At 42.4% G+C, this 23,996-nt stretch overlaps 1 protein-coding gene across 7 annotated transcripts in view; it reads right to left on the bottom strand.

Moving 5' to 3' along the window:
* Window positions 1-17: 17 nt before the first annotated feature.
* The window catches only part of DDAH1 (dimethylarginine dimethylaminohydrolase 1), a 180,613-nt gene continuing 156,634 nt past the window's right edge, over window positions 18-23,996 (bottom strand). For all 7 annotated transcript variants that reach the window (XM_067467786.1, XM_060773859.2, XM_067467788.1 and 4 more), the window contains 2 exons: window positions 11,416-11,559; window positions 18-9,818 (listed from right to left, as the gene is read on the bottom strand). In XM_067467786.1, coding sequence (XP_067323887.1) covers window positions 9,702-9,818; window positions 11,416-11,559 — 261 coding nt within the window. In that variant the 3' untranslated portion in view covers window positions 18-9,701. The remainder of the gene's footprint in view (window positions 9,819-11,415; window positions 11,560-23,996) is intronic.

The raw sequence follows: 23,996 nt of genomic DNA, 5'->3' as shown, positions 1-23,996 counted from the left end.
ATAACAGCACAAGCAGCTCAGAGGTACAATGACACTTTATTCCATAGTGAAAGGTGCATAAAACAGGGCTGAAAGTGCAAAAGACAAAACAAAAATCAGAGCAACATTTTTCCAGTGTTAAACAGACTACGAAATTTATTTACTATCTTGGCACACACAAAGTGGGCAACAATATACTGTCATTTAATAAGGGTCTCTCAAAGTTAACATGTCGTAATATTGTGGTGATTTAGTCAGTCATCCTTGTGTCCTGCTAAGCAACACAATGCAGATCATTCACATGTGAGTTCATACGATTTACATCACTAGCTATCCACTAGCAGACCTTTCTGGGAGTTCAAGTGAGGTCTCCGATATTTTGTTCACAGCTATTAACAGATAGAGGGAGGAGGATTGGAGGAGTCTTTCACAGAAAACCTCACAATCTGTCTTTATGGATGCATACCAGTTCTTAAGAACTGTTTGATGATTACCCAGATTAATGCTTACACTGAAATAAAAAATAATTGTCTAGATTGTACCAGAGTTTTCTGTCAATAAGGGAGCAGACGGGGCAATTCTGACAGCTTTCCACCAAACTGAACATGGTGTTCCGCATGAGCTTCGATCCCATCTCACTGGGACTGCTGTGTTCCATTTGTCCTTAAAAACCCGCACTGTACTCCTAAAACACAGCATTTGCGAAATAGCTAATTGGGCGTATACTTTGTGGTGTGGGTGGGAATGGACCCACGCCAAGTGGAGCAGTGTAAGGTACAACATGTATACAAACTTCTCATTCATACAAGGAAAGGAGCCTTAGCTGACACTGATCGTATTCTGTCCAACAAAGAAACCCACACATTGCATCACTTTACTCAGCCTTCAAAAGAAGGAAAACAACCCGAGACAGCTAAGGCTGGAATGGGACAATCTAATGAGGTCTCCAGCATTGAAACCACCCAAATGCTGGGTGTTCAGAAGTTCTGGACAAAAAAAAAAATCTGGATGAATCATGGACAATAACATGGGAAGTGTAGGACAGAAGAGATCAAAGCAGTGTTTCCCAACCTGGGGGTCAGGACCCCTGGCGGGGTCGTAAGGGGGGGGGGGTTCAGATGGGTCGTCAAAGATAATCAAAAACACAAATTTCTCATGGTCCTAGGACCTCTTTTGGCAGAGAAGGCTGAAGATCTCTTCACCTGTCCTTTCTTCCTTTTTGGTGTTGGTGAACTACAACTCCCAGAATTAAACAACAACAACACCCCCCATCCTGCTAGTATTCAATGTTTGCTATGTAGGTAGTGCGCCAAGTTTAGTGCAGCTCCATTGTAGACTGAGTTCAGAGTACTCTTTGATTGTAGGTGAACTATCAATCTCAGCAATCACAACTCCCAAATGACAAAATCAGCCCCTTCCACTCCACCAGTATTCAAATTTGAGCATATTGGGTATTTGTGCTAAATTTGGTCGAGTGAATGAAAATGCATCCTGCATTTCAGATATTTACATTACGATTTAATAACAGTAGCAAAATTGCAGTTATGAAGTAGCAACGAAAATAATTTTATGGTTGGAGATCACCACAACATGAGGAACTGTATTAACGGGTTGCGGCATTAGGAAGGTTAAGAACCACTGGGTTAAAGGATACAGTAGTGTCTGGTTGGCCACCTTCTCATTCAAAACAGTTCAGAACACTTTAACATAGAACTGGATCGTGAAAAACACCATTCTAAATGCCAGTAAATTTAGGACCAGTTTATACTGTCACTGGGATCAAGTGGTGTAAATCTGTTTGCAGAGCGTTAACTATTTCGGGGGGGGGGGGTGTTACCTTTGTCAAAATCCCCAACAAAATATTTTTTGCACACGGAAGCATTGTAGATACTACATCACATACAAAGGCTATGCTGAACTACTCTCGATGACATGGTAGTCTTCAAAGTGCATGGCTGTTGTATTTAACTGACAGCTTAAACAGGCAGCCTGAGTGAGAAGTGTCTAGGAAAGCCTGTGCTGTTATTCAACAGTATGGCTGGCCTCCAGCCTCAGTTCTAAGTGGAGGTTTAAACCAATTACTTATTGTTTAGGCAAAGTGCCTAAAGCATTTGGAAGCTGCAGCTAGATCCAACTGCAGAGAGGCCAGACTGGTGTCAGGTGTGCATTTTATAGACTATATAACACTAGTCTTTTAAGAATGGTACTGGCTTCCAACGTCCTTCTGAGTTTGACTCAAAGTGCTGGTGCTGACTCCCAAAGCCCCAAATTGCCACCTCCCACATGTGCCTGGGTGAAATGTGACATCTTCAGAGGAGGCCGTCTTGCGTGTCCCAATACCTTGTGAGGTTATGTTAGAGGTTACACTTAATGCGGGACAGGCCTTTCTATGCAGCAGCACCTCAACTGTGGAATTCCCCATCAAAGGAAGTTAGGCTGCCCCATCTCTTCAAAGCTTCCAGCAGGTAGCCCAAACAGTGCTGTCCCTCGTGGTATTCAATGCTTAAAATTGCTGTCTTGTCTGTTTCAAAACTGTATTCAAGAACTGCTTTTAGGCTACTTTTATGAGTTTAAATGTGTTTTTAAAATGTTTCCATTTACTCTCAATATTGTTTTAATTGGATTTTATTTGTTCATCGCCTCAACAGCCCTTGCTGGGAGGCTACTCAGAAATAAATAAATGATTAAATAAATAATTAATTAAGGCAAAAATTAGATCTCTATAGAGCAAGTGCTTTAAAAAGGTGCATTTTGCCCTTTGATCAATACTTCCCTTCCCATAACATCCTGGGATATTTATTGTCATTTGTTTTTTCATGTCAGGAGCGACTTGAGAAACTGCAATCACTTCTTGTGTGAGAGAAATAGCCATCTGCAAAGACATTGCCCAGGGGATGCCCGGATGTTTTACCATCCTGTGGGAGGTTTCTCTCATGTCCCTGTATGAGAAGCTGGAGCTGACAGACAGGAGCTCATCCTGCTCTCTGGATTTGAACTGCCAACCTTTCAGTCAGCAGTCCTGCCGGCACAAGGGTTTAACCCATTGCACCACCAGGGGCTCAATTTATTGTTATGATGTTGCATCACAGGTTTCTAGATATTACAAAAGAGAGTTAGACTTTTGGTTTTGGCAGCAGCTTTCCACTGGCAATCCAATCCAATCTGAACCTCAGAGAGGAACCTTTTATATGCTTTCATAATAAATTCAAATTTATTTATTTACGGTATTTCTATCCCGCCTTTCTCAGCCCAAAGGCGACTCAAGGGGGCTTACAAACTGGCAGCAATTCGATGCCACAACAGTCATAAATACAATTAAAAACATATAGAAAATGTTCTAAATTACTTGTATCTATGTCGGTGCTGAGGGGACAGTAAGGGGTATAGATCTCAATTAATAATGAGAACGTGGATGTACTTTTCAGTGAAATATGAAGGACAAGTGCCTTTGTTCAAAGACTATTTGTATTCTTCAAATTCAGAAAATCTCCATGTTGATTCAGAACATGGCAGTGATTTCCTGGAACATCACAATATAAATCACAATATCTAGCAACCCTAAAACTGCCATACACCCGATACTGAGATTATTTTTATCTGTAAACCACTCTGGAAACCGATTTTGAAAAATATTATAAACATTCACAAATAAATAAAAACAATTAATGACTCTACCTGACAATTGGGACAATACTTTATATGTGTACCTGGGACTTACTTCTGAGTAGACATGCACTGATTTGCAATGTAAAAAGTTTTTAACAAGAAATCCAAAGTTCAGCGGAGGCAACACATCACCAAAATAATGTAGGTCACTATATCATATCTGAAACACATTGATCTCAACAGATGGCATGCCAATATTTCTACTCTGGCTAACAAGCATGGGGAGGCACCACAAGAACACGGCAGTGGGAGACAACAGACACGATCTAATGGACCCCAGTGAGAAAGATATGTACATGCTTTATTGCAAAGCTACTGACCCTATGGGTCTGCAAGTTGGACAGTGAAAACTATGGGAAGTATCAGTCACAGGATTTTTTTCCAGACTTTAGTTCCATGCCAAGGGACCAAAAAATAGCTGCTCTAGCATTCCTTCTAGTAGAAAGGACTTTAAAATCCAACAACAAAGCAGAACTCTGCATTTTGGACTCTGTTTACATCTCTCATCTTTAGCTGGAAAGAGACGAGGCCTTGCTGAATAGTTTAGGGCCGAGTTTACACAATCAACATTATTATTGTTCTAAAGGGGGAAATATCACAAAATTGCTGTAGTTTTTCTTATAAACCAACTCTTCCTAATGAGATAAAACTTTCCCATATTAAATCCCAATTGGATGTATTAAGCAATGACTCCACTCTAAATATAGCATAATCCCTGTATCCATCGGGGATACGTTCCTGGATTGACCATGGAAACAAGAAATCGTGGATAATAGTGAATCCTACTGAGTTGAACTATTTCTGCTAGAAGTTACCGAAGAGTCATGATGGAGGGAATATAAAATCCTTGGAGATATATTCTTTATAAGAATTTGCCATTAGGAACATATTTTGGCAGATGTGGCTAAGAGAAATGACGGATAGCCAATACAGGGCTCGTACTGCACTGTTTTATCATGTGAACTCATCTAAACCCATTCAGGCCCCTTCTACTCTGCCATATAATCCAAATTACCAAAGTAGATAAGTACAAAGTAGAGGAGCCCCTGGTGGTGCATGGATAAAACCCTTGTGCGGGCTGGACTGAAGACCAACAAGTCGGAGCTTCGAATCTGAGGAGAGTGTGGATGAGCTCCCTCTGTCAGCTCCAGCTCCCCATGTGGGGACATGAGAGAAGCCTACCGCAACATATGGGCATCCCCTGGGCACTGTCCTTGCAGACAGCCAATTCTCTCATACCAGAAACAACTTGAAGTTTCTCAAGTCGCTCCTGACACGCACACACAAACCAAAGTAGATAATCCACATTATCTGCTTTGTACTGGATTATATGAGTTTACACTGCCATATAATCCAGTTCAAAGAAGATAATCTGGATTTTATATGGTGGTTTAGAAGGGGCCTCTGAATTGGTGGAACATAACACCAGACAGAAGAGTAAGATGCCTCTCACTTTCTGAGAAATGTCATGAAATGGGAGAAGGGACAGAACAGTCATTAGTCATAGAGCTTTAAAATATAATTAATTCTGCTAAAAGGCCACAAGATTATATTTACCAGAATACATTTTTGAATCGGTTGATGGTTAGATGAAACCATTCCAGTGGCACATTCCTCTCTTACTTACTCTGAACTTCCTGAGAATTGCACTTCGGCCAATTGCCAGCAGTAGCACCAGAAAAGAGTTGACTTAACCAGGAAACTGATCAAATTCTCAAGCCATATGTCAGCTCTTGAAGAATCCTTAATGCTACTTAAATTAATCCCCCCATTCTTTGAAATGGCATTACAAGTTTCATGCAAATACAACAGCCAATTCTTTTCATGTCTGTGGTGAAAAACATATGACTAAGGCCTTAAGTGTCTTGCAAAATTTGCCAGAATAAATATATTTCAGTGGAATTTCATAGTAAACATTCATACACTTGGAGGTTTTCTTAAAGCACCCAATATATGCATTATTACAGGTGAAAGAACCTGAATGGCTTGCTAGAATAGTCATGGCATGCTGTTGGGAGACAAGGGGTTTCCTTGTTAAGAATACAAAATATGTAAAAAAAAAATCAGCTTTCCCACCATCTTTTTTGTTATCGCCTCTTTCAAGATTCGGTTCAGCATTGGCTCTGAGGAGAAAAGAATGCTAGAGCTGTGCTGCTGTGTTTTAGAAGAAACAATATCTCATAAAAACAAAGTATAACAAAGTAAAAAAAGAAAAAAATGTTTTTGCACCATTTGTTAAGGCCAGCTTAATGTGTGTCAGAACATGATTTCTGAGATTCACATTGACATAAAAGGCTTATTTCTCCTGGATTAAAAAAATGAGTTTAAAAAGCCCAGGTCAGTTTCTAGGACAAAAGCCCAAGTGGTTGAGACCTTGTAGTAGTAATTCAAAGACTCCCAGAAAAAAATCTCCTTTCAATCCTCCCCTGCAGTAACACCCCCCCAAGTGCCGCTTGTAATGTGCAATATATTCTACTCACGACTCTCTTGAAACGCACTTTCCGAGGCACAAGCAGCAACATGGTATTGGGGGATAATGAGCACTGTAAATCTTACGCTGAGGCTGGTGTGTAGGAGAGGCAACACAGAAGCCCAGGCCCATGATGCTCTTGAATTCATTTCTGAGATACTTACAATTTGCATCTCTTAGAGAGAGCAAAAGAAGCGCCGTGAAAGACAAATAAGGAAAGGGAAGCATATGCGGGAAGGAAAAAATAATGGATGCAGAACAAAAGAGGAGAGTAATGAAAGGTGGCAGAAATTATTAAGATTGTGGCCGATTCCTGCATTATTCTTTCCTAACCCATTGCTAGAGTCAGTACCAACTGCTTTACCATTTTCATTAATTAAAATGGCTCTTCTGAGCCTCCCTGATTCTATTTATGTGAATGTCTTAATCAGTTAATAAGAAGGAGAAAGTAGAATAGGGGCATTGGCAACGTGAATAACTTTCCTGCTCTAAGAAGAATTCACAATCACTGGGTATGTCCATGTCCCAGAAGCATTCTCTCTTGAATTTTCGGCCACATCTATGGCAGGCATCCTGAGAGATTGTGAGATCTGTTGGAAATTAGGAAAATGGTGTTTATATATCTGCTTGAGGCAAGTGTAAATGTTACAGCTGGCCACCTTGATTAGCATTGCAAACCTTGTAGCTTCAAGTCCTGGCTGATTCCTGCCTGGGGGAATCCTTTGTTGGAAGAAGTTAGCTGGCCATGATTGTTTCATGTCTGGAATTTTCATGTTTTCAGAATGTTGTTCTTTATTTATTGTCCTGGTTTTAGAGTTTTTAAAATACTGGTAGCCAGATTTTGTTCATTTTTATGGTTTCTTCCTTTCTGTTGAAATTTTCCACATGCTTTTGGATTTCCATGGCTTCTCTGTGTAGTCTGACATAGTGGTTGTTAGAGTGGTCAAGCATTTCTGTGTTCTCAAATACTATGCTGTGTCCAGGTTGGTTCATCAAGCTCTCTGCTATGGCTGACTTCTTTGGTTGAGTTAGTCTGCAGTGCCTTTCACGTTCCTTGATTCGTGTTTGGGCAATGCTGCGTTAGGTGGTCCCAGGCCTTGAAGCAGCAAGATTTGAAATGCTAATCAAGGTGATTAATTGCAACATTCACATTTGCCTCAAATAGACAAGAGTTCTTTCTCCCACCCTGGACATCCCACAGATATATAAACTCCACTTGCCTAGTTTCTAATAAACCTCACAAGCTCTGAGGATGCCTGCCATAGATGTGGGTGAAACGTCAGGAGAGAATTCTTCTGAAACAGGACCATACAGCCTGGAAAACTCACAGCAACCCTGTGACTCCAGCCACAAAAGTCTTTGACAACACAATTCATAATCATCTTGTAAACTAGCTGAAGCAAGAACTGATATAAGAACCATGAAAGGGACCTAAAGATTTAATTCCCAACAGATGGATTCCAAGAGGTGCAGAACTGTCCAATTCAATGCAGATACACCACCTTTGTTATGATCATTCCCTCAGTCAAAAGGAGGCAAAATGACTTGAGGTCACATAACTGCAATTGTCCCCTTTGAGGGAATCGTCCACCACCCCAGTGGATAGTTGTCTTCTGTTAAAGGCAGAGGTGTTACTCTGGCCCCTTCTACACTGCCATATAATCCATATTATTAAATCAGATAATCCACATTACACTGCCATATAATCTAGTTTAAAGCAGATTAACTGGATTTTCTTTGGTTGTGTAGAAGGGGCCTCTGAGCCCTTTTCCTCCCATCCCAGGGTTGAAGGTAACTACAGCCACTAAATGGGAAGGGGCTGCTTAACCTTTCCCTTCTAGGTCCATGCAAAATCTTCCCCATGCTACTTTTCACATGAGAAAAGACACAGTGATCTTTGCTGCTTGGTGAATAATTGTGAACAACAATCCAGGGAGGAGGAAGAATTCGGAAGTCCTTTCTTCTGTCACACCTCTCTTCAAATATGAAACCTCCCTTGGCTGTTGTTGCTTTTATTTTTATTTTTTAAGAAAAACAGGGTGACTGGGTTGCTGTGAGTTTTCCGGGCTTTACGGCCATGTTCCAGACACATTCTTTCCTGAGATTTCGCTTACATCTATGGCAGGCATACTCAGAGGTTGTGAGGTCTGTTGGAAACTAGGCATTTGGGGTTTATATGGAATGCCCAAGGTGGGAGAAAGAGCTCTTGTCTGTTGAAGCTAGGTGTGAATGTTGTAATTGGCCACCTTGATTAGAATTGAATAGGTTTTCAGCTTCAAGGTCTGGCTGCTTACTGCTTGGGGGAATCTTCAAACAGGCAAGAATTCTTTCTCCCACCCTGAACATTCTACAGACGTATAAACCATAATTGCCTAGTTTTCAACAGATCTTAAAACCTCTGAGGATGCCTGCCATAGATGCAGGTGAAACGTCAGGAGAGAATGCTTCTGGAACATGGTCATACAGCCATACAGCCCGGAAAACTCACAGCACCCAGTGATTCCAGCCATGAAAGCCTTCGACAACACAGCTGGGTGAATTTATCCCCAGGCATAGAAAGGAAGTGGATCAGTGGGAAAGGCGAATGGAAGCATGATAACATTTCCATGATATTCATAAACAGAAAGACCAAGAGTCACTTGTATTTCAGGAGAATGACATCTATCATCATTCTGTTGGGCACAGAAAACCCTCACAAAACCGGCTTATAGAAGAAGGCTCAATAAACAGCGACACTTTCTTTGATAGACCGTATGTCTATTTAGGAGAACTATATGCATCACCACACTTTGGACATCCCAGGCCTAAGACTTATTTTGGGGGTGAAATGTGCAAAAAAGCAAGGGATGATTATGTGGGGATAAATTTGATCACTATGAATTAGAATTGGCCCCTCATTCATTGCTGCACCGCCATTCTTCACATGGGGACAAAAGCTGGGGGTCATAGTTGCCCACTTCTGCTGTCGTCAAATAAGGGTCTTAAGATTTCTCACATTCAAAAGTAAAGGTAGAGTATCCATTATCCGAAACGCTTGGGACCAGAAGTGTCTGGATCCATACTTACATATGGAGTTGGGACCCAAGTCGAAACACAAATGTCATTTATGTTTCATATACACCTTATATGCATAGCTTGAAAGTCATTTTACACACAGTATTTGAAATACTTTTGTTCATGAAACAAAAGTTTGTGTACACTGAGCCATGACAAAAAAAGGTGTCACTATCTCAGTTATCAGTGTGGGCAATTTTGGATTAATTTGGGATTCTGGATAAGGGATGCTCAACCTGTAACGTCAGAAGCGGCCCTATTATTTCTTAGACTAGTTTCACACCAACTAGACAAGTCAAGATTTACCCTAATGTCTCTGTAAGTCCAGACAAACATGCTTCAAAGTTCGTTTACATGGGGAGGGGAGCATATATGTGCACCTTAATTACCATTTGAAGGGGCACCATTGTAAACAAAGGTTAGTAGCACAGTGGTACAGTAGATTGTCAAGAGAAACCAAAAAAAAGTCTATACAAATTTATCTACCTTGCATGTATGTTATTGCCAGTTACAAGGGGCGGCATCTGTAAACTCATAATTGTGAAGTTTTATTAATAAGCACAGAACAACACGTGAGCGCCCCATCAACTTTCCCCAGCTCTGTGTTAGCGATAGGGATCAACATGTGGTCTTTGAGTTTTTCAAAAACCTGCATCGGAAAAAGAAAACAGAAACAGTGTTAAATTTAAGGATTTCTTCATTATTATATTACTGTAAAATATTTCAACAAGAGATTGCAGAATAGTTAAGCCTAATAGCATGCACGTTGGGTAAAAAGTACAAAGTTTGGTATACTTATACAGCAAGCATTTTTTTGATATGGTTCCCAGTAAGTAATGTCCCTCAAGGACAGAAGGCTGACAAATGTGCTATTTTGTCCATGGGCCAGGACAGAAATTCTGACCATATGTGATGAATAATGCTGAATGTGATATTTAGCAAGGTCTTCACCTCAAGGGATGCAGATGGGTGGTAGACCTTCAGCAGCCACGTGGTTTTGTGTGTAAACAGAATTTCCATAAATCTTAGCCAGGGCTGGCCTTGTCATGCAGAAAGACAAAGCACCAGGAGAGAGTGACAGAGAGGAAACAAAAGACCTCTCAGATGCTTTGTGTGATCTCTCAGCATATTTTCTAACTCACCAGACCTTTGTTTTGACACCAGACACTGTGCTAACAAATGCCACCATGCTAACAAAAGCCAACCTAAAGTATAGATAAGCTGTGGGCCATCCAGAATCAAAAGTGGCTTTTCTAGTGAACTATCAATGTTTACAATCATTTCAGCACTTATTCAGAGAAATGTTGTAAAATTACTGTGAGCATGCATACTCTTTATTTTGTTTTGCGTTTGTGGGACTGTTAAATTCTACTTTTGCTTACATTTTATTAATTTATTATAATAAAAATAATTAATCAATTAAGTAATTATAAATTAATTATTTAAAGGTAAAGTTTTCCCCTGACATTAAGTCTAGCCGTGTCCAACTCTGGCAGGTAGTACTCATCTCCATTTCTAAGCTGAAGAGCCGGCGTTGTCTGTAGACGCCTTCAAGGTCATGTGGCCAGAATGACTGCATGGGGCACCATTACATTCCCACTGGAGAAATACCTATTGATCTACTCACATTGCATGTTTTTGAACTGCTAGGTTGGCAGAAGCTTGGCCTAATAATGGGAACTCACCCCTTGGATTCAAACTGCTAATCTTTTGGTCAGCAAGTTCAGCAGCTTAGCGGTTTAACCCACTGTGCCACCAGAGAGCCTAATTATAAATATAGAGTAATACAAATATATATGTGTGTGTGTACATATCTACATTTATATAATATTTATATTATATGTGTGTTATTTGTAAAATATTAAATTGCTATTTTAAATAAATAAATTAAATTAATTTAAATTACTTAATTAAAATCACATCTAGAAACACATATAGAAATATAGAAAATATCCAAGTACTGGAACAAGCAAAAACAAAAAACAAAAACCCTCATTTAATTCAAAAGAGAAAGAAATCCATATCAAGATGGTTTAACCATTATCACTGAATCATCTTGTTCAGCCAGAGGTTTTTTTTTTTTGATATAAAAGAGCACAATTTGATAAAAAAAATCCTGGCTTCCTCATGCCATTATAGCATCATATTTGGAGGTCAGATGAACAATACATTCCTATTCCTCTCCTTCATAACTATTCTTAAGTCGGTACCTTAGAGGACTGGGGAATAGCATTTCTGTTTCTTACCTTTACACTTTCTGGATATTCCTCAGGGGCTCGATGCAACAAAATATGACCTTTGCCAGGAATGTTTAAATATACGCAGTTTGCTGCATCATCATCGGGAACTGTAAGCTTGTCATAGCGGTGGTCACTCATCTGTTGCATAGTCTGTGGAGAAAAGTTAAGAAAGAGCCATTTAGAGCAAGGTATTGTCAACACTAATAAGTTGGTTGGGTGTGGGAGGTTACTTCACAAAGAAATGGCACAAAAATAATCACATGAAATTAGACACTCTTCTGTTGCCTCAGAGATGTTTATAATCTAATCCAGCAGACAGCTCACCCTGCAGGAAGCATTTCAAGTGCATGGTATGAGGGTTATCCAGAAAGTAAGGTTAAAGGCACGTAGCTCTCGTGGGGGATTTTTGTGGGGGAAGTCGGTATCGCTGCTTTGTAGCAGGAAGCCAGTGGAAGAGAACGAGCAGTGCCAGTCGTCAGTAGCTCATTGACTGGTATTGCAGTGAAGGTTAGAGATGAGCGTTCTCATTCCATTTCCTGCCATGTGCGAAGTTTGCACTGTAATATGCTACCTAAATGCTAAGGGCATTAATGCCACTGAGATTCATTGCGAAATCGTTTCAGTTTATGGAGAGGACATAATGTCAAGACAGCATGTGACAAAATAGGTATGGAATATATTGTGAGAACATAAGGACACTTTGCAGAGCCATCCAAAACAAACATCGTGGGATGCTGCTGCCAAGAGTCTGTCTCCTTCTGACACACCACTCATGCAACACAAGAGTTGTTGACTTCATGTGGTTTGGATGTTTTAAGCCACTCCTCTCACGGCCCCGATTCCACACCCAGTAACTATCATCTGTTCACTAAACTGAAGGAACACCTGGGTGGAAAACACTTTTCTGATGATGAGGAGGTAAACATTGAAGTGTCAAACTGGCTGAAAAAGGCAGAGGGAAACTTCTGTGACATAGGCATTGTCCAACAGATGACAAAATGTATTGAGCTAAATAGTAATTATGTGGAAAAATAATGGAAAAGCTATGTTACAATCCATGTAAAGTTTTGTTAAAATATATTCATTATTTGTTTTTAAAAAAATCTTGTAACCTTACTTTCCAGATAACCCGGAAAAGGAGCATTGAATACCAATAGGAAAAGGTAGGGCTGCATATTTAAAACTTCTGTTAGATGGTAGAAGAGGAAAATAACACACATATAAGGATTTCCTAAGCAAGTCCCCAAATGATCAGCATTTCAAAATCTCAAGATTATCTGGGAAATGTTAAACACAAACCCATAGGGAAACTGCTCAGTTTTAAGAGCCAAGATTGCCTGCTCTAAATCTTGCTCTTCACATGAGGAGAGTGATTAAGCATGATGGAGGAGGCAGGGTTAGCATCCCTAGCCACATATATTTTGATCAAACACAGACTAGGTCTTCCCTCTCTGTCTCATATTTCACTCTTTTAGAAGCTCATCAGAATATTTTTATTATTTCTAAAGACTTCCCTGGGTACGAGTGTGATCCACACCCTGGTTTCTAGAAGTGAAATCTTGGAGGAAAAAAAGACTTAAAATGAAAAGAATCCCCAAAGCAATTTTTTTTCAAGCATTGCAATACTGGGTCCATTTACACCAGGCATGGGCAAACTTCAGCACTCCAGGTGTTTTGGACTACAACTCCCACAATTCCTAACACCTAGCGGGACAAAGTTACCCATGCGTGATCTACACTATAGAATTTATGTAATTTGACACTACTTAAAGTAGTGCTATGGTATGGGAGTAGCTGTAGTTTAACGAATTCTCTTACCTCCTCTGCCAAAGAGTGCTAGTGCCTCATCGAACTACAACTCCCAGGATTCCTTAGCATTGAGCCATGGCAGTTAAAGTGGTGTTAAACCAGATTAATTCGACAGTGTGGATACACCCTTAGCTAATAATCAAATATACTATAGAATCATAGAAACATAGTTCGCAGAAAACACAAGGGACAACCAATTCAATCCCTGCCACATAAAAATACACAATTCAAACATTCCTGACAGATTGGCACCCAGTCTCTGTTTAAAAACCTGCAGAGAGGAAGATTCCAGCAAACTCCAAGGCATTGTATTCCACTGTCAATCAACTAGCTCTTAGCAGTGAAGTTAATGTTGGTTCATGCTATCCGTTTCCCCTTTTCCTTCCTGTCCACCTGTCCTTTGCAGGGCTCATCCTATTGGTATTTATTTATTTACTGTGTTTGTATACCACCCTTCTCAGCCCTAGTTGTGTCTGACTCTGAGGGGTGATCCTCATCTCCATTTCTAAGCCAAAGAGCCAGAGTTGTCTGTACACACCTACAAGGTCATGTGGCCAGCATGACTGCATGGAGTGCTGTTACCTTCCTGCAGAAGTGGTACCTATTGATCTACTCATATTTGCATGTTTTCAAACTGCTAGATTGGCCGAAGCTGGAGCTAACAGCGGGAGCTCACTCCAATCCCTGGATTCAAACTGCAAACCTTTCAATCAGCAAGTTCAGCAGCTCAGCGGTTTTACCCGTTGCACCACCACAGGGGCCTATTTCCCTCTATGGTGCTCTGTCATAATATAGCATTATCTCAAGGTTCCTGTTGGGGGGAAAGCCTTCAGGGATGAGGAAAAAAATCAAACAAACCAATGATAGCTGTACATGACCAGCAACAGAAGTAGGATTGTCAGTATGAACAATGGAAAGAACTCTTGTATCTTTAATGGCTGTGTAGGAGAAGGATGCCAGCACATTTTGCTTGTCATAATATAACTGCCAAAAAATCCCGCTTCTATACAAACTCTAAAGATGCATTGGCCTTCCTTAGTTCTAGAGAGAGAGACCTTTAGAAATGGAGGGAGTAGAAAATGTTGCACAAGGAAGACTGAAATGGAGCAGATATGAACTTGAACAGAAGCAGTCTATTTTGCAATGTTTTGTTGCTCATCCCACTTACCAGGGTTAATACTACCCATTGGTTTTGAGTTTACCAATGCTGGAGAAATAATATATCTTGTAGAAATTGGATTCTACAAGATTATTTTGCATTCTGTGAAACAGAACTGGTTTTCTCCTGAAATTGTTTTCTCTTCCTGTTTCATTGACTGATTGGCTCCCTGAATAATACAATGCAATAAAGGGAGAAATAATTCCATCTACTCTTTCTACACCATTCAAAATGGTAAAAACAATAATCAAGCTTTTCCTCGGCTGTCAGCCTTTTCATTACTGTGACAAAATGATGAGACTCTTACCTGCATATCTTCTTGACAAATTTCATCATTTAATTTCAGATCACATAGCATCTCTCTCTCTCTCTCTCTCTCTCTCTCTCTCTCTCTCTGCCTTGGAAAGTCTATCCTTCTATCTAAAAGTATAAATATCCAAACTAATCTGCTCAGTTCTACAAAAACACTCTCCCGCAAAGAGTACCAGGTGAGTTAATATTTTATGTTTTTTATTTGGCGCTAACAGGAAATATAGGTTGCTGCAATGTGAGGAGCAGAATGCACAATCTGGAAGCATCTTCCACCCTTGCCAGATGGAACTGCAGCACATGTCACTTTTATTCCACAAATATTGGTAGTACTAAAGAGTCAGGAGGACTTTATTGGAAAGGTACCAGATGAAGTTACTGCATCTCCCCCTCTAAATTAGAAGCTTGCACAACAGTACATGTACCACACACTGCACATATTGGATGAAAAATTAGCAAGGATGTCCTTGGAAGGGAGAACCAGCAGGGAGAGTCAATCCAAGTGGGTGGAGTGTAGGATAGGGGAAGGGTCAACTGGAATAACCAGTGGACTGGTTTTGGCTCAGGAGAGATGTAGGGCTTCAGGTCTTCTTTCACCGTTGACTAAGTGGCAGACAGTATGTCATCCCTTAGTGACACTGGGGAATAGGTGAAGGTGGTTTAGCTAACTCACTGCCATGAGAGGTGGCTGGAGACCTAGAATCATAGAACTGGAAGAGACCTCATGGGCCATCCAGTCCAACCCCCTGCCAAGAAGCAGGAAAATCGAATTCAAAGCACCCTATCCAGCCTTTTTTAAAAGCCTCCAAAGAAGGAGCTGCCACTACACTCTGGGGCAGAGAGTTTCACTGCTGAACAGCTCTCACAGTCAGGAAGTTCTTCCTCATGTTCAGGTGCAATCTCCGTTCTCCAAGCAGCAGAAAACAAGTCTTGCTCCCTCCTCCCTATCACTTCCCCTCACATATTTATACATGGCCTTCATGTTCCGCTCAGCCTTCTCTTCTGCAGGTTAAACATGCCCAGCTCTTTAAGCCCCTCCTCATAGGGCTTGTTCTCCAGACCCTTGATCATTTTAGTTGCCCTCCTCTGGACACATTCCAGCTTGTCAACATATCCCTTAAATTGTGGTGCCCAGAATTGGACACAGTATTCCAGGTGTGGTCTGACCAAGGCAGAATAGACGGGTAGCATGACTTCTCTGGATCTAGACACTATACTAGGGGGCTCTTGCAGGGAAAACAGAGTATTTTTCCCTAGATTTCTTTGCTGACCTTGCAAGCAGTTTTAGATTTCATTTTTTCTTCTTTTTATAAACATATTGACATCCTCTTTGAATGAAAGTGGTATTCTTGACTTCAATAATAAAATAATGAAATTGTTTTGTGGAAATGACAGATAGTTGATATAGGAGAGTAAAAGGGATATTCACAAACAAGGGAGGTTTTTATAATATTTATGTATTTTTATCAGGGCACAAGATACTATTGTGCTCTAGTGATGCCTATTAGTTCTATTATGGAAACACACGTGTCCTGGATATCCATGCAGGTCACTTAACTGATAAAGAAACATGACATTTTCCAGTAACCTTGAAAAATCACGAATTCCTCTGATACAGTCTGTACCACAACAGGATACAAAACAGACTGTTAAGAGTGTGATACCACAAAATAGTATATATATATCTTTCAGCACTTCCTTGATTTGAAAAACCTGCATCATGGCCTGATTCATAAATATCTTGTGGAGAATACGAAAGTGAATAAAGGATGCTCTACATTCCTGAGGAAATGTCATCATAGTACTTTGAACGTCATGTTTCTCCATTCGCTCAAAGGTCAGCATGGGTTTCCAGAACACATCTGCATCCATAATGGAATTAATAGATGTCACTGGAGTACGTTAGTATCTTATGTCCAAATACTCAGTAAGAAAACCTGATATAAAAGCACATAAATGTTATAAACTTGCTTTCTTTATAAACACCCCCCAACAAATCCATATCATCTATCTGTCATTTCCACAAACATAGCAGCCACAAACATAGGAGCCCCCGGTGGCACAGTGGGTTAAACTGCTGAGCTGCTAAACTTGCTAACTGAAAGGTCGCAGGTTCGAATTTGGGGAGCGGGATGAGATCCCTCTGTTAGCCCCAGCTTCTGCCAACCTAGCAGTTTGAAAACATGCAAATATGAATAGATCAATAGGTACGACCTTGTCAGGAAGGTAACAGTGCTCCATGCAGTCATGTTGGCCACATGACTTAGGTGTTGTCTACGGACAACGCCGGCTCCTCAATTTAGAAATTGAGATGAGCACCATCCCTCAGAGTTGGACATGACTGGACTTAATGTCAGGGGAAAACTTTTACCCTTACCGTAGCAGCCTTTGTTCATCTTAAAAGGATTCCATCTTGTATTGTGTGACATGCCTAAAGTAATTTATTTGCTTCTTTTCACTACTGGCACAATACAAAGTGCCTCACATCAAAATGTAGCTGTGTTTCAGCATCACAAACATTGTGGTTCTGAGATAAATTTTGGAATGCAAGCTTGCTATTTTTAAGTTTTTCATCATTTCTCTGTAGTTCATCTAATCCCACCACCTTTTCTTTGAACAGGGGTTTCTAGACACACTACATTTTGCAAGTAGTGAGAAGAGATTGAAGGCAATGCGTGCGCAAGGCACTATGCAGGTGAAAGATTAACCATCATCATTTTTTGCTCCACTGCATTGCAGTGGAGACACACTGACTAAGATCCCCAGTTTGAAATCTCAGTTTGATGCCAAATATCAACATTTGTTCTCAGTGAAGGAAGGCAAAAAACACAGAGCAATTACTTAGCTGATTCTTCAGCCGTACTTCTCCTGATGCTTAGCTATTTCTCAACCATTTCTAAACAATACAAGTTTATAACAAACAGCATGGGAAGCAATTACAGTTAGGACACCCCCCCCCCCCCCCCCATTTTTCTGCTGCTCAGACGATTAAAAGTTGCAAGGAACATATGTAAGAATTCTTACTCCTACTCTCAAATAGAAGAACCCTGTAAGATAGTGGTTCTCAACCTTCCTAATGCCATGATCCCTTAATACAGTTCCTCATGTTGTGGTGAACCCCAACCATAACATTGTTTTTATTGCTACTTCATAATTGTCATTTCGCTACTGTTAGGAATTGTAATGTAAATATCTGATATGCAGGATGTATTTTCATTCACTGGACCAAATTTGGCACAAATACCTGACACACCCAAACTTGAATACTGGTGGGGTTTGGGGGGTTGATTTTGTCATTTGCGAGTTGTAGTTGCTGGGATTTATAGTTCACCTACAATCAAAGAGCATTCTGAACCCCACCAACGATAGATTTAGGCCAACCTTCCCACACAGAATCCCCATAACCAACAGAAAATACTGGAGGGTTTTCGGAGGAATTGACAGTGATTTAGGGAAGAGCATGTCTGCTCTCCCCTCCCTGCTTGGAGTCTGAGAGGTTGGCCAATGGCAGCAGGAGGAGGGTTTTTGGTGGGAGGATTTGCCATCTGTTTCCAATAAAGAAGAGAAGGATAGGCAGAGAGATCTTCAGCCTTTTCTGCCAAAGGGGTTCCTAAAACCATCAGAAATATATGTTTTCTGATGGTCTTTGGCGACCTCTCTGAACCCCTCCCCCCCCCCCCCCCCGGGTCCTGAACCCCAGGTTGAGAAATACTGCTGTAAGACTATCTAGTCTAGCTGCCACCCATTGATTTAATCCCTTTGATCAGTACCTCAATGGGGATTAACTGGGGAAGGGCAAACCCTTATGTGAATGCACACAACTGAGCAAAAAGACATGGGAAGGAGAGCATGAGAGACTAAGAGTATTTACAAAAGAAGCTTTACTCTAAGGAAGGAATCTATATTGGCAAATGGTATCTCTTACATGAACGACATCTACCTTCAGGCTGTCCTTAGAAGTTACACAGTTTCAAAGCAATCTGAGTCATATCCAGACAAGTCAAAAGAAATACAATTTCCCAGTACAGTACATCTAAACTAAGATATTTTTCTATTCTACTCTCAGGCACAGATGTTACTGTGCATCTAATATGTTCTTGGGAACTGGGTGGTTAGACATTTCAGCCTAGTCTCCTTTTCCCAGGAGAACGGGATCCCTGTTCTTGGTCCCTCTTTTTCTCTCTTTCTAAGAATTGAAGCACTTATAATTTACCTTTAGAAGTATCTAGAAGACCTCTCAACCTCTGAGGATGCCTGCCATAGATGCAGGCAAAATGTCAGGAGAGAATGCTTCTAGAACATGGCCATGTAGCCCGAAAAACCTACAACAGCCCAGTGATTCCAGCCATGAAAGCCTTCGACAATACATAGTATCTGCAAGGTTTTCCCAAGCTAGTCATGTACTAGCCAGCAGTCTTGCATTACCTCTGATGCTCTTCTGTGATAGTAACCCCAATAAAATGTAACTGTAAACCCAATACATCATTCATCCTTTGTGTAACTAAAGAAGAAACTGTCCTCTCAGCTGTGTTTGTGAGATAATGGGAAGGCCCATTATCAAAACATAAAACCGCCCTCTGGCTCCCTATTCTTGCCAATAAACCAACAAATGTGGCCATTACGCTCACCAAGAGCTATTTGTTTCCATCTGTTTGTAGGACCTCTGGCATCAAATAGACCTGTTGTCCAAGTAAGTCTTATCACCAAAAGTCATCTCTTTATTCAGAGTGAAATAGTAGAAGTTATAATGCTCTGGACTCTATCACTTCAGACTGAAGGAGGAAATCTTCATAGTTTTACATGTATCCCCATGAAAAATACTACCCTAAACCCTTCCATCTAGTATGCTTATGTTCCTAAGCTTTTTCTACAGCGAACCATTCCAAAGGGACAGCTCTGTCTGCAGTCAGAATTAGAACAACCTTTTAGTGGCCATTCTATCATTTTATTATGCAAGTTACTTTATGCAGAAGAGCTCACAGGCTGCAAAATGGATTACATTTCAAAAGGAGCAGCCTTACTTTATTTTATGCTTTGCCCTCCCCCTTCAAACAGGCAACAACATGCCGGTATATAGGAAAAATACAACAAATAAGAATATTTAAAATAAATATCTCATAACAAAGAACAGCAAAACTGATCCAAACTTAGAAAATGCAAACCATAAAACAACATTGCTATTATCTTATTCACACTCACATGGGTATACGCTTCACTTTTTTTTTCATTTCAGGAGCGACTTGAGAAACTGTAAGTTGCTTCTGGTGTGAGAGAATTGGCAGTCTGCAAAGACATTGCCCAAGGGATGCCCGGGTGGTTTGATGTTTTACCATCCTTGTGAAAGGATTCTCTCATGTCCCTGCATGGGGAGTTGGAGCTGACAGAGGGAGCTCATCCACGCTCTCCCCAGATTCGAACCTGCAACCTGTCAGTCTTCAGTCCTGCTGGCACAAGGGTTTAACCCACTGCGCCACTGGGGGCTCCATGCTTCACTGAACTCACTTAGGCTTGCTTTTCTGTAATCTGGAAATCTAATACATCCATATTTTAAACACAACTGCATATTGCCTCCTTCTATCAGATTCAGAGGACCAACAATAGAGGCCAAGGACAGCTCACAAGACACAATGGCATACGGCACTAGAGGCATTTGATTAATATTATTTGATGTGCTAACTTATTACCAGTTACCGAGATAAATCTGGGAATTAAGCAACTAGCAGGTGAGAAAATTCTGCAAACTTTGCAAATCTACATCATTTACTTAATTTATGGAAGTCACAGATCTTAATTCTTGTCACAAAATATGAATTTGTTTGAGTGAGAATTAATTCTGCTTCCCCATTAATACTGAATCTATGTCCATTAATACTGAATCTATGAAGGAGGCTCTAAAACTGCTGTCTCCCAGCTGCTCTTTGTTGTCCCGGTAAGATGGCGGGAGTTCCGGTAAGATGGCGGCGTGGTAGGAGCAGCGAACCTTAGCTCCTGCAGAGGAAAAGAAGTTTACCATCCAAATTCGGCCGCCTGGGTCACAGAAAACCGCTCCTATAGTTGTCAATCCAGGGCCACGAAGGTGGCCTTGGGGAAACAACTGAAGGAGCGTTGCAGGAGCGCCGACAGAGACAGAGGCAGAACTGGAAAGAAGAAGGAGGTAGAGCGGCCAGCCACCATTGCAGCCCGTGGCTTGCAAACTTGCAAACTTGCTCCCTCCCTACTCCTCACTCCCCTTGACCGCACGCCGTCCCCTGCTCACCTTTTCTGGCGTTTGGGCGGAATTGAGGCTGCTCGGGCGAAGGGCGAGTACCATCCCTCCGTGCCTGCTCGGGGACACGCTTCGCCACGTCGGCCCGGGCTCCAGGACGTGCCGGACCGAAGACGCGCTGACGCCGGACCGAAGACTCCGTGGCCTTGCTCTGCTCTGCGGCCTTTGCGGCCTTTGCGGCCTCCGTTTTTGGCCCTGCGGCCTTCCGTTGGCGGCTTGCCGGGTCATTCTGCCGCTACTGCTGTTTCCTGTGGCTGCTGGGAGGAGGCCTATCGGAGCCGGCTGCCGACTGCGGAGCGACCCCTGCGGCCTTTGCTGACTGCTTTGCGGCCTTTGCGGCCTTGCTTTTCGACCTTGGCGGCCTTCCTGGCGGTTCGCCAGGCTGTTGCGCCGCTACTGTTGGTTCTCCGCGGCTGCGGGGAGGAGGACTGTCCGGAGCCGAGAGGGAACGTTGCTGCTCCAGTTGACTGGCCCCTTGGGTTTCTGGGCCTCCGTTGTCCTGGCTGCCTTCGCTCTGGCTTTCGGTCAGCTCACAATTTGTTCCCTCCCTATTCCTTGATCAGCCTTCCAACGCACCATCTTGAGGGCTGGTTGTTGGCCAGCTTTCCAACGCGCTGGCCTCATCGCCCTCCAACACGCTACCGCCATCTTGAGGCTTGGTCTGCTTGTCCAGGACTTGGTCAGCCCTCTTAACATCTAAGTATATGACCTTTAGCAGGCCTGGAAGTGTTTTACCCTGCAGGACAATTAGAAAACAGAACCAACACTAGCCGCTGGCTACGACTATCTTTCCACCACCTTATTGAAAACTGCCGCCATCGCATGTGATCTCTAACATCTCACTTGCCAACCATCAATTTCCGGAGTATTGTGTTGACCATCTTCTGGCCCCAGCATTTTGGCATTTGGGCATCTCGTTGCTTCCAATTTCAGATAGAATCTTAGATAGACTGTGTTGACCATCGTTTTTAACTCCGTCTGTTTGACTTTTGATTGTGTGGACCATCCTTGTTTATTGCTAATTGCTAATTAATTCAACTCCATGACCAGTTGGTTACCTTGTGCACTTTACTAATTGTTGATCTTGCACTTTATGCCACTAGCACTTTAAACGACTTTTCGGTGCATTTAGCCAACTACAGCACTTTAATCTTGATTGTATAGCTAGTACCGATGCAGGCCTCCATGACGCATTTTAATTAACACCTTGGGTTATTAAGCCATCGCATTTATATTGTTGTTCTATTATATTGTGTTAAAACACCATCAGTAATTTAACAGCGTAATCCCTGCTCTAACTGTGTGTAACTTCTACCACCCATGTTTCCATCTGCTCCTTGGCAGCTGTTGACTTGGTTGCTAATTTTATATGTGGGTAAGGATAAATGGAATAGTGCGAGGGATCTTGAATATAGCTTAACGGGACTGAAGTACACCTGGAAGGATAAGCTATGGCAAAATGCAATTATAACATCGTATGTAAACCATAACGATCCCTGGTTTATTAGTATAAGCACCAAATGCGTCATGGAGGAGGGAGAGGCTTCCGTTAACCGAGGAGCCCCCATAGAAGTCGTGGTGGGGAAGGGGAGATACGGGAAAAGGAGACCTTTAATTCGGCCTAGGGAACGTGGAACAACTTTAGTAATCCCAAATCGGTCTCCTGATACGGTAAGCAGGTGTAACCAGGATGGCGGTCCCTCGGGATTGAAAGTGGTGCTGTTGAACGCCAGATCTGTCAACGGCAAAACAACTGTCATCCAGGATTTAATCTTGGATGAGCGGGCAGATCTGGCGTGCATCACGGAAACCTGGCTGGACGAAGCTGGAGGTGTAAATCTGACCCAGCTTTGTCCACCCGGGTTCTCTGTGCAGCATCAACCGAGATCCGGAGGGCGGGGAGGCGGGGTTGCAGTAGTCTATAGAGATTCTATTTCTCTGACCAGGACCCCCATCCCGCAGTCAACAAATTTTGAATGCGTCCACCTGAGGGTGGGTGACCGGGACAGATTAGGGATTCTGTTAGTGTACCGTCCACCTCGCTGCACTACAGTCTCCCTACCTGAGCTAGCGGGGGTAGTCTCGGACCTGGCATTGGAGTCCCAGCGGCTGCTTGTGCTGGGGGACTTCAATGTCCATGCTGAGGCTGCCCTAACGGGAGCGGCTCAGGACTTCATGTCTACCATGGCGACCATGGGTCTGTCCCAACAAGTATCTGGCCCCACCCACAGTGCTGGACATACATTGGACTTGGTTTTCTGTCAGGGATGGGAGGAAGGTGGCAGTGTTGAGGAGTTATCCATCTCTCCGTTGCCATGGACCGACCACTTCCTGGTCAGCTTTAGACTTACTGCGCCCCTTAACCTCCGCAGAGGTGGAGGACCTATTAAATTGGTCCGCCCCAGGAGGCTTATGGATCCGGAAGGATTCCTGATGGCTCTTGGGGATTTTCCCGCCACCGCGGTTGGTGATCCTGTTGATGCCCTGGTCGCTCTCTGGAATGGGGAGATGACCAGGGCAATAGACACGATCGCTCCAGAACGTCCCCTCTCAAGTAGCCGATCTAAACCGGCCCCTTGGTTTACTGAGGAGCTGGCGGTGTTGAAGCGAAAGAAGAGGGAACTAGAGAGCGTGTGGCGTTCGGATCCGAGCGAGTCAAACCGAACACGGTTTGTGGCCTTTTTAAGGTCATATGCCGCGGCAATAAGAGCCGCTAAGAAAACTTTCTTCGCGGCCACTATTGCGTCTGCAAAGAAACGTCCGGCAGAACTGTTCCGAGTTGTCAGAGGCCTTTTAAAACCCACCATTCAGGATGGGTGCCCTGATGACTCGGCTGCTCGCTGTGAAGCTTTTGCTCGGTTCTTTGCAGACAAAGTCGCTTTGATCCGCTCTGGACTGGACGCCGCATTAACGGCAGTCTCTGAGGATGTAACACGAGCATCTGCTTGTCCGATTTTGATGGATTCATTTCAATTGGTTCAAACCGAGGATGTGGACAAGGTGCTTGGAGGGATGAGAGCCACCACATGCATCCTAGACCCCTGC

This window comes from Anolis sagrei, chromosome 4, assembly GCF_037176765.1.
Source record: "Anolis sagrei isolate rAnoSag1 chromosome 4, rAnoSag1.mat, whole genome shotgun sequence".
Classification (NCBI taxonomy): Eukaryota; Metazoa; Chordata; class Lepidosauria; order Squamata; family Dactyloidae; genus Anolis; species Anolis sagrei.
Note: the sequence above shows the minus strand (reverse complement) of the source record. Positions and strands in the feature narration are given on the sequence as shown.